We start from the raw sequence: 15498 nt of genomic DNA on the forward strand, positions 1-15498 counted from the left end.
TAGTATTCCAATCTAGAGTATTGATTTCTCCATTTTAGCATGGTTATTACCTCAAGAGGGAAGATTAAGGTGGAAATAACACTTGTTTTTCGTCCAAGATGTAGAGTTTTAAAATGACACTGGGCAAAGAGCGAAAGCAAAGTTTAATTAAAAAAAAAAAAAAAAACTAATGTAGTTGGGAGTAATACATGCGGGGCCTTGGATCACTCATTGTGATGGTGCATATTTGTTACAACAAACATCGTTTAGGGAGAAGGGGTCGCTCAACCCACCCTGCAGATGTTTTAAATCTTACTTGCAGCTTCAGAGGGAGCGCACGGCACCAGAGTATGAGTTTTAAAATTCAAGCGCCACCAGCTCCTAAAGGTCATCCATTCAATCAGTGATGACCTGACTTTTAGAGATGTTATTTAAAGGAGAAACATATCTGCCATAAGTGTAAATTCCGGAATTGAACTGCAAACCATTAATGAAATGACTTCTGTTTTAAAGTTCTTGTTAAAGGAGGGAGTGATTATCACATGCTCGGGCACCCAAGGTTCCACACACTGTTAAAGGGGTTAGCATAGCTATTTAAGTAGACCATAATTGAAAATAAATTAGTATAATGAGTTATTGATATTCCACTGGTTCTCACACCATCTCAGGGACTTGATCACTGCATTAGAACAGACCACCCAAAGGTAATGAGAAGGAACTTTTAAGTGATGAAACTCTACAACTGTTGTAACTGAGCAAAATCTTCTCCCAGAAATGACTGTCTAGAATGCCGTACCCCAGAGTAGAACGTACAACGGCCCCTTCTAGAGAACATATTACTTTCATACCTTAAATGGTATGAAAGGAGGGAGGGTAAATTTCTCGTGAGGAGATAATTACAAATGCTAGCAGAACAAGACGACCCACCCCCGTATACAGATGTTGATGACAATGATGAGTTAGTTTAAATGATGGATGTTCGGAGATGAGATTGATCAATGAATGTCCAGCTGATGTGATTCTTTACATGATATCATGTGAAGAAGTGAGCAAAATAAAATGCTAAAATGGAGTCAATTTATTTTATACTATTCCAAGATAGTGTATTTTTATTTTCAATTTATTTTATACTATACCAAGATGGTCTATTTTATTTGACTTTACTATTTTATTGCTATTCTAAAATGGTTTATATCTTTTCACTTTGTAAAAACAAGTGCCTTAACACTGAGCGTGGTATGAGAACGGTTTCTGTGAAAGGAGGGAGGAAGAAATGTTCTGATACCAAGCCATTGCTGCTATTTTGAAGAATGATATTGAATGTAAACACTAGAAGTTATGCACAAGGGAAAACTTTTATGTTTGAACACAGACAAGAATTTATTTTGTATTTTTGTAAAGCCGGCTGTAAAACCATTCCATTTGATTGTATGTTTGTTAATATGAGATATGTAATATGCAAAGTTCAGATGAAGAACTCATTGATTTCAGTATTATACACACCTTTTAGGTGTGTAAGGAGGGACTGTTAGAAATTAAAATCAATGTTTTAATGGGGAAATGTAGTTTAAACATGCCGTCAGTTTTAATGCTCTTTTATACTGAAAAACCAGAAATTCTTGTGCACAAGCAGTTAAGCTTTTATTCTGAAAATCCTTCATCTCCGGTTAGCATTTAGCATGTGGCTAATATACGATTTCCTGAAGAGGTGAATTTAGTAGCGAAATGATATGGAGTGGTGCAAACCGAAGCCTACTGATTTAACACTACAACTATAGATGTCGAGATACTACCATGCTGAATATTAAATGAAGGTACAGTTTATTTGAATACATTGTTTACAGACGAGAGTAGCATGTGACAACATCCGGAATGACCGGAAACCAAACGAGCCGAGAAGTATTGTTTAGAGTATTGATTACAGCGTTTAGAATGTGTTAAATGAAAAGTGATGAAAGAGAATATGAGGAGAAACGGTGTGTTAAGCATATATTGAATGTGAAAAGAACCTATCCTCTGTTTAAATGCAATAACGGACATTGGAGACGAGGCGAGCCGGCTGGCGGGGAGGAGCCAGCACACCATATATAAACCACCGGAGGAGAGATCCACGCTCTTGGCTTCCCTATCGAGGAGCGGATCACAGCTGTTTGTCTGACTGAACAATATTCTGTCTGTAACACTACCGCGCCTTTTTTAATTAAAGTACCCAATTGAACTTTCACAGAGACTCCATTTAGTCTCCTATTTTAAAGCTTCTCTCCTGGTCGGGAGAATAACGAACACAGTTAACAGTCACCAAACTTATAGGTGCATTTGTTGTTGTTGAAGGTCTGGCAGTCTTTATTTACACTATTTTGTTGTAGGCCTACTGGCCTAGATGTTTATGCAGTTTTAAAGCACCTTGGCTTTGTTCTGAATGCACTTTGTTGTAGTTATCCTACAGAGAAAAGAAAATGCACTTGACTTGGAATTAATGTACTGTGTGCATTCAAAAGTGCTGAATAAATGTTTTATGGACCCATAATAGTGATTATTATTTAAGTTAAGTTTTGCCATAATCATGTCTTTTTCCATAATCAGGTAGTTGAACAACATTGGTAAAAAAAAAAAATATATATTTCTATTAATCATTTTCGGCATTCGGTTTTCGGCCAACTGTTTCCTATTTTCGGTATCGGTTTCGGCCAAGAATTACCCATTCGGTGCACCCCTAGTGAAGACACTTTCCATCTGATGAAGGCAAATGCCTTCCCAGATGTAAAAAAGTAGAAAACATAACATTCAGTTATAACTGCCAAAACAAACATTATTTACACTATTATGGCCCCTGTTAAAAATGTTTGTAATGTTATCAACTGTAAGTTGGTCGAACGAATGCCTCCTCATCCGGAAGCTGACCGAGCAGACCCGAGCAGCAGTCGAGAGGAGCGGAGCGCATCCGCGAAGCACACAAAATGGCGACGTCAGAGTTCCCGTTAGCCGGCAAATCTAAATCTCTCCGTTCAAAATCATTTCTCTTTAGCGCAATACCGCTTCAGTTGCGCCACTTATGTGACAGACAAGAAGAGTATGTGACAGACAAGAAAAGTCAATTCTAATGTCTAACACTTAATGTGGAGAAAGAGATGTCCTGTATGGGTTGATTGTGCGTTGATCTGTTGGTAATGCCTCGGGGTTCCGGTAGGCATGTAAACAAATGCATAATGCTGCGCTATACTTTGTGGCCTCACCCGGTTGCATAGCGACACTTATTGTTGAGGTGTCTTTTAATAAGCAGGTATTCATATCATTAGCTAGAACTAGCTGGATCTGATCGATATGGACATAAACGCGAGTGAAGTCTAATGTGAAGGGAGAGAGAGATCAGCTGCTGCTGACGAGTCGAAACGCAGCTCTGCATGATCACATGCAGCGGTGAGCGGACAAAACACACACTTCAGGTTAGAATATCACACGTAGCTATTTGAATTACCTCTCAAACTACCTAAACTAGTTATAGATATATTTAGTTTTACTGTTGGGTCACTCATTACTGGATCCGCGAGCTGCATAATACTGGCATAATAGATTGCCCGATCGGGCAACCAGTAGGTGAGGCTTCATTGCCCGAGCTAACTACTAGATGGCCCCGGGCCATCGGGCAGTCCTTAATGTCGAGCCCTGATGTACATTTACAATAAGCTAATGATGCTAATATTGGCTACCAGTTAGCAACATTTGAAAACGTGTGAAAAGGATTAGGTAACACTAATTTTAAAGTGTAAAAGTATCCCCATAATTACACTGAACATGAGCAAAGGAGAGGTAAGCCCAGCGCCGTATAGATAGAAGAGTTACGACAGCGGAAGTCCAAAAACGGTTATCGTCACGTGGTTCATGCAGACGAGGATCGTTCCCCGGAAGTTCATGGCAGGCAATGTGAATGCATTGATAACAGGAGATAGAACTACGATTTTTTGGTAATTATTAGTGAATAAAGGTTTTGATTTGCAATATTTATACAACAAATCGATATGTGTATATGTATTTACATCAATATGTTTTAAAAAATAAAATAGAATTTGCTAATATTAAGTGATAATATTAAGATTAGTGTGAACAACTAGTTTACATGTTAGGCAAACAGTGCCTTGGTTAAAGAGCCTGTTGCTGTTTATAGCTTGGAATTCTTTAAAACCAATATTATCTTCTTAAACTTGTATAGTAGTCAGGAGCATCACTTTCTAATGTTTATTGATATATTTAGAGGGAGGGGATCTAAAGGAATGCTTCAAAATTCAGATTAGATTAATTTCTACCATTTTCTTAAATTCATGGTAGTTTCAGTAATCCCATGGTTATTGAGGACACAAGTTATCGAAATGACTAATGTCATCTTTATGGCAGGAGACCGACAGGTGACTATCAAAGGACTAGCAGCAGCAGCAGCAGCAGCTTGATGATGATGCTAAATGTGTTGTTTTAGGAACATCCATTGCAAATACATGGAATTCAATAAACATTGAATAGCATATCATGCAGTTTGTCTGTGCCTTTTCCTCCGTGTTGTCCTGGTTTGCTGTGCTGCCTCCTAGTCGCCACCATGGTTTGCTGTGCTGCCTGGGGATGCTCAAATCGCTCCGAGAAAGGAGTACGAATGTACGGCTTCCCCACTGACACAGAGCGGAGGAAAAAATGGCTGGCTCAAGTCAGCAGGAGCAATTTCACAACCAACAGCAAAAAAATATGTGAGGATATTATATACAAACACTGCATTTGCACTTTTTCACAAAACGAAAACCACACCATTGGGAAAGCTTAATGTTTTGTTTAATACAAAAAAACAGGGAAAGGCTTGAAAAACACAGAGTTGAGACTCAGGGTGCAGGGTGAGGGTCTCAATGCAGGTATTCAGGCTCCATTGAATCCGCCTCTGGTTCTTGTGCTGAAAGAGGGAGTAACAGACAGGAGAAAGGGTTATACACACCTATATAGCACACCTATTGGATGGGAAATTGCCTTGGGGAGATAAGGTGTGGTCTTTGTTCCCAACTGAAGTTATGGAACTTTATTATTTGTGAGTTTAACAAAGTATGACCAATGGCATCAGTAACAGATGTGATATGAATTTCTATAAAGTTGTCTCACATTCTTGGTCATATTTTATATACAGTATGTAATGAGTAATAACATGTCCAGTAAGTATAAAGTGCACTAATACTGTGTATTCAACCACTATGGAATATGTATGTGGGCAGACAAAACTGAGTTGTTCTGTGTGTGAAGTAACCTCAAGTCACTCCGCAGGCACATTTTGATGCAGACCAGTTTGTCAAGACAAAAAAGGGCAAGACTAGGCTGAGAGCAGAGGCTATACCCACCATCTTCGTGCATCGCCCTGTGGTCAAAAAGAGAAGGGCCCCTGCACCACGATTCACCCCGGGACCTGTATCTACAAAGCCCATAGCTCATGATCACAGCTATAGTGTGAAAGGTGACACAGGTATAATAAGTATTAACTCTTAGTAACAAACGTCATATTTCTTATTTTTAAGTGGTATAATATTTTAAATGTTCGAAAATCTACAGTGCCATGTCTTCTACTTACATTAGTCTCAAAGATTGAGGGAAGAAGGGATGAGGAGACTGAGAGAAAGGAAAGTGAGGGTGAAGAAAGAGAGGACATGGCTAGTGAGGAGAGACAGGGAGGGCGGACACCACCCACTCAGCCAGCAGCCAGTCGGCATACGAGGGAACCAGCAGCCAGTCAGCATACGAGGGAACCAGCAGCCAGTCAGCATACGAGGGAACCAACAGCCAGTCAGCATACGAGGGAACCAGCAGCCAGTCAGCATACGAGGGAACCAGCAGCCAGTCAAACACATCTATTAAAAAAATTAAAGAGAAAATTAAAGAGCCAAGAAGGAATCACCAAAAAAGCAAAGGCTGCACTAAGAAAAATCAGGAAGGAAAATGCAGCTCTCAAGAAAACAATGAAAATTAGGGACAAGAAATATAAGAAAAACGTTTTCAAAAGACCAACTTAAGGCATTAGGCAGACTCACCACAAAGGGGATGAAATGGAGCAATGATACAATTAAGAAGGCTTTAAAAATTCGCTTTGCGTGCGGACCAACGGGTTACAAAACTCTGCAGGAATTGCAGATTCCCCTTCCAGGAATAAGGACACTGCAAAGAAGGATGCAATGTGTTAAGTTTGAGCCTGGTGTGTAACAGCTAACACCACTGCCCCTCCACCCGTAACATCACTGCCCCTCCACCTGCCAACATCAGTGCCCTCCACCTGCCAACTTCACTGCCCTCCACCTGCCAGCACCCAGCCAGAGGAGCGCAAACAATAAAAACAAGCAAGGTGTCCCGTCATGTACCTGGACATTTGGGTTGGCAAAATGGAGTAAGAGATGGACTTGAAAAACCTTGGTGGCTCTCTACTCATGTTGTTACAGTTGTCTTGGTTGCAGCTCTCAAGTTTTTTTTGTTGCCATTTCCACATCTTTAGAAAATATGAAATAAATGAAGTGAAATCAACCTCTTCTCTGGAGAACAAACTTTGATTTCTCTGTCTTGTGAGTTTGCAGTCTTGCAGTTTTGCTCCTCCACCTGTAACATCACTGCCCCTCCACCTGCCATACAGTAGGTTACTAACAAGATTACTTATATAATACAGTGATAGAATACATGTTTAGTATGCTTACTTATATAAAACAGTAGTATTAAACTTACCTTGTGTTTTCACTCTCACTTAAAGAGCCTGTGACACGAACCCAACAACTGTTGTGCAATGAAATAGTGGGCTACTAGTAATCTCGAACCGTCAGTTTAAAAAAGAAAAAGCGATACCGTTCCGATAAATATCAATAATTTCGAACATCGCGGGAAAATTCCTTCGACTCATTTTGAGGTTTTGGGGGAAGCCGGAAGTGACGTCAATGCGGGAACGCTTCACTGTGCGGCGAGAGAGCCAAACACGGACAAAGTGTGTTGTCATGCGTAGAAATTGTGAATTACTGAGTTTAGGCACGTTAATAACGTTTTAATGAAGTTGACTACAGTATATTCATATTTGTCAGTGCTTTCATGTCAATTCGGCGAACATAAACATAAATGATCGTGGTGAAGATGATGATTAAATTAGGATTAAAAATCGGTAGTGAGAGCTGCTGAATTTCCTCCCGTCGGATGTGATATAAAAACAAATCGATTATTTTTGTAAACTCAAGTGGATGAAACTACATTTATTAGTGCTTTCATGTCAATTCGGCGAACATATGATACATTAAATGATCGTGAGGATGATGATGTAAAAATCTTTTGTTTGAGCCGGTCTGCATTTCCTGATGAGAAAACAAACCGTGGTGTAGTGGGCGTTGGACGCGGGGGTACGCCGTACCCCCACTTATTTGAAGCATGATTTCTTTTTTAAATAGTCTAATACATCTAAAATCATTCCCAGTGTTATCAGTTGCAAGTGTGTGTTTGTTGTAATAATGACGAAAACATAATAGGCAGATTTCACAGTAATTATAATAAAAACTTAGCTCAAGCATTTATGCAACTTGATTTGAAGCGTGTGTGTGTGAGGGGCAGAACTGTGTGTGTAGGGTGACCAGGTGTCCCGCACTGTGCGGGACTGCACACACAGCATTTTTATTATTTGTCCCGCGTCCCACACATTGAGACTATGTCCCGCATTTGAGTGATAGTCGCGGAGAAAGGCCGGATCGGTTCGCTGACAGCCGGCACCGCCCTTTATTATTATATTGTCTAAACGTCATCATGTAAGTTGCGCTGACAGGCGACACAGAGGTCCCCAAGCCCCCCCCCCGTTGACAGTTCACGAGCGCGTCCATAGTGTCTCCCGTCCACCCACCACCCCGTCCACCCAGTAAAAACATCCCCACTACACCACTGGTTGTAGTAGTACACCAACATGGATTAAACGTGTGTTTTTTTTTACCACAATGTCGGGGAAATTAATGGATAAAATGCACGGATTATTATTATTATTATTATTATTCCCACTCCGATCGGGACACTAGGTCCACCGTTTCCCCACAGCGAGGCTCCCCCCGTTGACAGTTTACGTGGGCTGGGCTGGGTGCAGTGGCGGATTGGCCATCGGGACGAATCCCGATGGGCCGGTACCGAAGTGGGCCGGTCGGATAAATCACTAGCACATCCCCCACTCCCCCCGTTGACAATTTACTAGTTGTACCGAAGTGGGCCGGTCGAGAGTCCCGAGCTGATTTTTAATCCCAGTCCACCACTGGCTACATGACCGTATGATCGCCCATATTGACGCACCTAATTCCTAAACTTCTAACAGATACAAAATAAACCAATCCTTCAGCCTCATATGAGCTCTCAGACACGTTCAAAATTAAACTGTCATCGCTGTCTGCTGTGTGCGCCATCGTGCGTTTGCATGCAGATGCTGGGATCCTGAACGGTGCAGCTGGAGCGCTGTGCCCGCATTGACGTCACCCATAATTTGGCGGGACTTGAAGAATCCCCGAGAAGATGCAGGAAATGGTCAACATTGAAGGGCAGATTAATGGTTATCAAAGTACAAATATCCAAAATCAGTTCAGTAACGGTTTTCAAGGGGACAATATTTACTCAAATTGATGGGTTTGGATGATGGGGGAAAATCGTGTCACAGGCTCTTTAAGTCCCTCTCCCTTTGCCATCAATCCAAAATCAGCTGAGCTGCAACATTATACAGACAGGTAATAATCAACATAATCACAAGGACACAATATGGCTCTGCTAAAAACACTCACTCTTACACGCACCAAAGTTATATTTATCGAATATTTAACTCCCTCCACCCCCGCATACAATCCCTTTTAGAAGCCCCTCTTCTCTAATTCAACAACGTTGGACGAAATGACATTAAGAGAACGGAATTTACAATTAAAAGGCTGTTCAACGTGTGTTGCTAACTTGATCCGGAATCCTAGCTTTATCTGTTATCTGTAAACGTTCCCTAAATCTACTAATTTAGGGAAAATCCACTGACATACTTTAATACACATGTTAATTTGAATCAGATGTACTGATAATATCCGCAATATAAATCTTTAAACTTCTTATTACCTTTAAAAGTCCGTCACGAACGGTCTATTATGCTGCAACTCTACAGCTCTGCTAGCCTTGGCGCTAACTTCCGGGGAACGATTGAGAGGCTCCACGATCCGCCATTGCTGTAAAAAAGTGGTCCATTGGAGTGAACGGAGATGACGTAACTCTCAGTCTATACGGCGCTGAGTAAGCCTATAGGCTAGTCCAAATCACCAGTGCAGCTAGCATGTAGTCCTATGTATTCATTCTAATGTAGAGCAAGCTACAATGCTGGGTGGGGTTTGCACAAGTATTATAGCTGAACATGATAATGATAGTTACATGCTACCAATAGCTTACAATGCATAGGAATATATAAATAAATACATTTAGTTAGTTAATACACTGAACAAAAATATAAACACAACACTTTTGTTTTTGCTCCCATTTTTCATGAGATGAACTCAAAGATCTAAAACATTTTCTAAATACACAAAATAACAATTTCTCTCAAATATTGTTCACAAATCTGAAAAGATCTGTGATAGTGAGCACTTCTCCTTTGCCGAGATAATCCATCCCACCTCACAGGTGTGGCATATCAAGATGCTGATTAGACAGCATGATTATTGCACAGGTGTGCCTTAGGCTGGCCACAATAAAAGGCAGTTTTGCTTTATTGGGGGGGTCCGAAGATCTGTCAGGTTTAACCCTAATCCTAACCCTAACATGTCACCCACTGACATGTTAGGGTTAGGGTTAGGGTTAAACCCTAAAACATTTTTTAATGTGTCAGTGGGTGACATGTTAGGGTTAGGGTTAAACCCGACTGGTTAAACTCTAAAACTTTTTTTGTATGTGTCAGTGGGTGACATGTTAGGGTTAGGGTTAGGTTAAACCTGACTGGTTTTCGAACCCCCCCAATAAAGCAAAACTGCACGTTTCAGATTGGCATTTTATTACACACACACACACACACACGCACACACACACACGCACACGCACACGCGCACACGCGAACACACGCACCAACTTTCTAGACATGTGTTGCAGTGATAGAGTCTGATAAATGACTGGGAACCCTCAGTGATTGAACACCTCTCTCTGCTCAGGACTGGACCCAGTTGAGCCGTACTTCCAGGGCACTGATGCTTCTTTCCGCCTGGACACCAGCGAAGCCACCTTTGTGGGCGTCATTCACACTGATGGACTTCCTTTCAACTCCAAACTTGGTACACATCACTTTTCATTATGATGAATGAGATCAATGTGGGCAAAATTGCTTGATGTTTCTTTAAGTGTGTTTTTTTCATTTTTCTGGTACAACAGTGTTCCCCTTTAAATCACATAAGGTCCACATAATGTACAGATATGAAGACTTTTTTTTCTATGAAGTGAATTTCAAATATATGTAATGTTTTCTTAAGTTCCTTAAAAATATGATTCTTTTCAAATGTACCTCTTAGTTGAAAGGCCACAGATAAATGCAGCATGATAACTGTTTTTAAAGTTGCATCATAGGGTAGGCATTAAGGGAACTTTGTGGCCTTATCATATGTGTTAAATCTTGATCAAATCAATAAAAGAAACATATGTCTCTGTAAAACCATCCCATAAGGTCTGGGGATGTCCCAATCTGTCGGTCACATCGACTTCTACCCCAACGGAGGAGAGCTGATGCCTGGCTGCTCCGCCAACAAAGGCCAGCCCTCGGACCTGGACGCTATCTGGCAGGGTGAGACATCTCACTAAACATGGAATCAAAATGGGAACTCAATGATCACAAGGATGATTTTAGTATAATCAAATGATCAAACAAGAACTTTAGCACTTCACTCAAAAGGCTAGGAAAAGTGCTATATAAATATAGTTCTTTAATGTCATGTTGGCTATTTCACTTTTTTTTACATTGTTGTGCATGTGAATGCTGACTCAATTAAACCTACATAAGCTACTGTCAGGAAAGAGAAAAAGTGCACCCCTCCCTGAGCCACACCTGGGAGAAGAGCCTGACAGAGAGCGTCAGGTAGCCGGGCCTTGACCCAGGGGGCCTGGTCTTGGCACCCCCCAACAACTATTCATACTCAGTACCCCCCCTGGCCAAGTGTTGGTGTGCTGGAATCGCCTAGATGAGGTCTCTGACAGGTTGTTTGAACAGCAGTTCAGAGTGGCTGGCCTTCTTGGACTCTCTGAGGCAGGGTCTCATGCTGGAAGGGAAACCAAAGGGGGAATCTAGTTGTGTTCAATGCTGACATGGGCAGTGATGGAGAGAGCAGGGTGAAGGGGGGTTGGAGGCAGGGCGGTCCTGATCTGAAACCAACTGCTGCTTTGTTGTTGGACTTCTGTGCTAGACATTGATGGACCATTAAAATCACCATTTATGTGCGAGTGGCTTCACGAGTGTACAAGAGCGACCTAGGCCAGCCGGTATTAATGGACTGTGTGGTTGTACCATAAGATCTGAGTGGGGACTGTGGCAAAAAGTTTTGGACTAAAGGTTGTGAATAGTGCCAGCAACCCCAGAACCCACTGGTGGACACTGCGGTGAAGAAGGTGTCAGGCTGAAGAAGGGGGTCTTTCTGGCTGCAGGCCCCTGATGAACAGAAGATATTGGAGGGATGGATGTATCAAAGGAGTCTCAAATTGTATTGAGGAGACTCAACTTATTTAAGTAAGCTTCTAAAACAAGTTACCTTTCAGCATTTTTGAGAGTCAACATGTTAACATCATAACCTGTGTTTATAAACCATGATAACCCTTGTATGTATTTTGAGTTGCTGAGCTGTTTCTGTTATTCAGCATACCCTGAGTAAATCAAACATAATGCATTACATTACTTTTCAGCACCATAAATACCATCTTCTAAAAGGATCATACAGTTTTAAAAAACCTCTTTCTTAAGAAAGGATTAGGTTTATTGCAGTTTAATATTGTCGAATTAGACCATTTAAAAATACAACAATGACTCATTCATCCTTTTTCATCTACCATGCAACTTACAGTGCAGAATCCCCCCCCCCCCCCCCCCTCCCTGTAATATTGGAGTTGCCCCAATGGAAAAATCGTGAAGAAACCTCAGGCAGAGTTATTCCTGCAGGACCTATCTGAGCAAATATTTTCTAATATGACGACGGCCTTCTTTTGAAATGTGCCGCCGAGCAGCAGGCTCAAGTAGCAGCATTGGTGCAATGCCTGGGTCTGGGGGGGGGGGGCTTTGGCACAGCTGAATCTACCACTTTTGATCCTATAGATATGATGGGGAGAGGGGTGGGGGGTGGGGCAGGGCTGCATAGCTGGAGGTGTCGGAGCGCCTGGAGTTGGCCCTCACTGAGAAACAACAGAAGCTGTGACCTCTCTGTCTGTATGTCTGTCTCTCTGTGTGTCTGTCTCTCTGTCAGTCTGTCTGTCTGTCTGTCTGTCTGTCTGTCTGTCTGTCTGTCTGTCTGTCTCTCGGTGTGTCTGTCTGTCTGCGTGTGTGTGAGACTGACCGTTGAGCGGCCCGACCAAGCAAGGAGGCAGAACGTCCAAAAATATAACCCGGGGTGGGCAATTATTTAAACAATATGCACAAAGTTCACACAGCCTCAATCCTGCTGCTGTTCACGCGAGCCCAGCCTGCAGCCACCAGGATCTCACACACACCCACTCAACAAGAAACAGCACTTAATACACAGACTAATTAGACACAGGTGAGGGGGGGAGGAGACAACCCAGGGCCCCAGGTGCACACAATCATCAGCCACAGACATTCAACATATTATTTGCACCCTGATTACACTCAACCGCTGTCATCCTTATCCCAGCATCCAGACGACATCTCAATAAATACGGCTTAATCAGTTAAAAAAACACTACTTCAATAATTAGTTTAAAGAGCCTGTGACACGAACCCAACAACTGTTGTGCAATGAAATAGTGGGCTACTAGTAATCTCGAACCGTCAGTTTAAAAAAGAAAAAGCGATACCGTTCCGATAAATATCAATAATTTCGAACATCGCGGGAAAATTCCTTCGACTCATTTTGAGGTTTTGGGGGAAGCCGGAAGTGACGTCAATGCGGGAACGCTTCACTGTGCGGCGAGAGAGCCAAACACGGACAAAGTGTGTTGTCATGCGTAGAAATGGTGAATTACTGAGTTTAGGCACGTTAATAACGTTTTAATGAAGTTGACTACAGTATATTCATATTTGTCAGTGCTTTCATGTCAATTCGGCGAACATAAACATAAATGATCGTGGTGAAGATGATGATTAAATTAGGATTAAAAATCGGTAGTGAGAGCTGCTGAATTTCCTCCCGTCGGATGTGATATAAAAACAAATCGATTATTTTTGTAAACTCAAGTGGATGAAACTACATTTATTAGTGCTTTCATGTCAATTCGGCGAACATATGATACATTAAATGATCATGAGGCTGATGATTTAAAAATCTTTTGTTTGAGCCGGTCTGCATTTCCTGATGAGAAAACAAACCTTAGCTTTTTGTAGTTGCAGTAAGTGGTGTAGTGGGCGTTGGACGCGGGGGTACGCCGTACCCCCACTTATTTGAAGCATGATTTCTTTTTTTAATAGTCTAATACATCTAAAATCATTGCCAGTGTTATCAGTTGCAAGTGTGTGTTTGTTGTAATAATGACGAAAACATAATAGGCAGATTTCACAGTAATTATAATAGAAACGTAGCTCAAGCATTTATGCAACTTGATTTGAAGCGTGTGTGTGTGAGGGGCAGAACTGTGTGTGTAGGGTGACCAGTTGTCCCGCACTGTGCGGGACTGCACACACAGCATTTTTATTATTTGTCCCGCGTCCCAAACATTGAGACTATGTCCCGCATTTGAGTGATAGTCGCGCAGAAAGGCCGGATCGGTTCGCTGACAGCCGGCACCGCCCTTTATTATTATATTGTCTAAACGGCATCATGTAAGTTGCGCTGACAGGCGACACAGAGGTCCCCCCAAGCACCCCCCCCCCCCCCCGTTGACAGTTCACGAGCGCGTCCATAGTGTCTCCCGTCCACCCACCACCCCGTCCACCCAGTAAAAACATCCCCACTACACCACTGGTTGTAGTAGTACGCCAACATGGATTAAACGTGTTTTTTTTTACCACAATGTCGGGGAAATTAATGGATAAAATGCACGGATTATTATTATTATTATTATTATTATTATTATTATTATTATTATTATTCCCACTCCGATCGGGACACTAGGTCCACCGTTTCCCCGCAGCGAGGCTCCCCCCGTTGACAGTTTACGTGGGCTGGGCTGGGTGCAGTGGCGGACTGGCCATCGGGACGAATCCCGATGGGCTGGTACCGAAGTGGGCCGGTCGGATAAGTCACTAGCACATCCCCCACTCCCCCCGTTGACAATTTACTAGTGGTACCGAAGTGGGTCGGTCCAGAGTCCCGGGCTGATTTTTAGTCCCAGTCCACCACTGGCTACATGACCGTATGATCGCCCATATTGACGCACCTAATTCCTAAACTTCTAACAGATACAAAATAAACCGATCCTTCAGCCTCATATGAGCTCTCAGACACGTTCAAAATTAAACTGTCATCGCTGTCTGAGCTTGCTGCTGTGTGCGCCATCGTGCGTTTACATGCAGATGCTGGGATCCTGAACGGTGCAGCTGGAGCGCTGTGCCCGCATTGACGTCACCCATAATTTGGCGGGACTTGAAGAATCCCCGAGAAGATCCAGGAAATGGTCAACATTGAAGGGCAGATTAATGGTTATCAAAGTACAAATATCCAAAATCAGTTCAGTAACGGTTTTCAAGGGGACAATATTTACTCAAATTGATGGGTTTGGATGATGGGGGAAAATCGTGTCACAGGCTCTTTAAATTATGTGCAAATATGCCAGTGGTGTAGTCTACGTGATACGCAGGTATACGCCGTATACCCACTAGAAAATGCCAGTGATTTCCGTATGCCCTCTTAAAAATGAGCGATGATACGTAACAACATCATTTTGTGACTTCGCTTTCACGCTTTCGCCCCCTTCTGTGTTAATACTTTTGGACATCTGGGGCTTCCGTCGCCTTTGGCCTGTTGCTAAGCAACAGCAACACACTTTGTTCGGCTCTGACAAACCCCACGTTTCTCTAACGTTATCAGAATTTGATCCTTCCATCATTCAAGTTCGCGGAGCGCTAAACAGGAAGCAAACATGAAACGAAAACAGACGAAAATATTTTAATGTTTTCCGAAGTTTTCCCCTATTACCACTACAGAAGAAGAGCCAGGTCAGGCGGTTGTCCTAAAGGTGACAGAGAACGACGCTACCGCAAATTTACCCGGTAAGTGGAATTAGCATGGTTATCATTAACGTAACAGTAGCTGGAATGTAAGAACAGGCATCCTTGGTTAGAGTGGAGGGACAGAAAGTTAGGTAAATGTCAGCAGACATGCAAAGGAAAGCTGATCTAAACAACAG

At 42.3% G+C, this 15498-nt stretch overlaps 1 protein-coding gene and 1 long non-coding RNA gene across 2 annotated transcripts in view; one reads left to right on the forward strand and one right to left on the reverse strand.

The window, feature by feature from the left end:
* Nucleotides 1-15498, forward strand: part of LOC307042772 (inactive pancreatic lipase-related protein 1-like) — a 64529-nt gene that overhangs the window by 44452 nt on the left and 4579 nt on the right. The window contains exons 7-8 of the mRNA XM_079686858.1: nt 10158-10277; nt 10664-10780. Of these exons, the coding sequence (XP_079542984.1) occupies nt 10158-10277; nt 10664-10780 (237 nt within the window). The remainder of the gene's footprint in view (nt 1-10157; nt 10278-10663; nt 10781-15498) is intronic.
* LOC307042775 lies at nt 4775-6699 on the reverse strand. The gene is made up of 3 exons (XR_013809239.1): nt 6027-6699; nt 5343-5846; nt 4775-4906 (listed from the first exon to the last, which is right to left on the reverse strand). It is a non-coding gene; the product is annotated as an uncharacterized lncRNA (long non-coding RNA).

This window comes from Notothenia rossii, assembly GCF_949606895.1.
Source record: "Notothenia rossii genome assembly, chromosome: 6".
In the NCBI taxonomy this organism is placed as follows: Eukaryota; Metazoa; Chordata; class Actinopteri; order Perciformes; family Nototheniidae; genus Notothenia; species Notothenia rossii.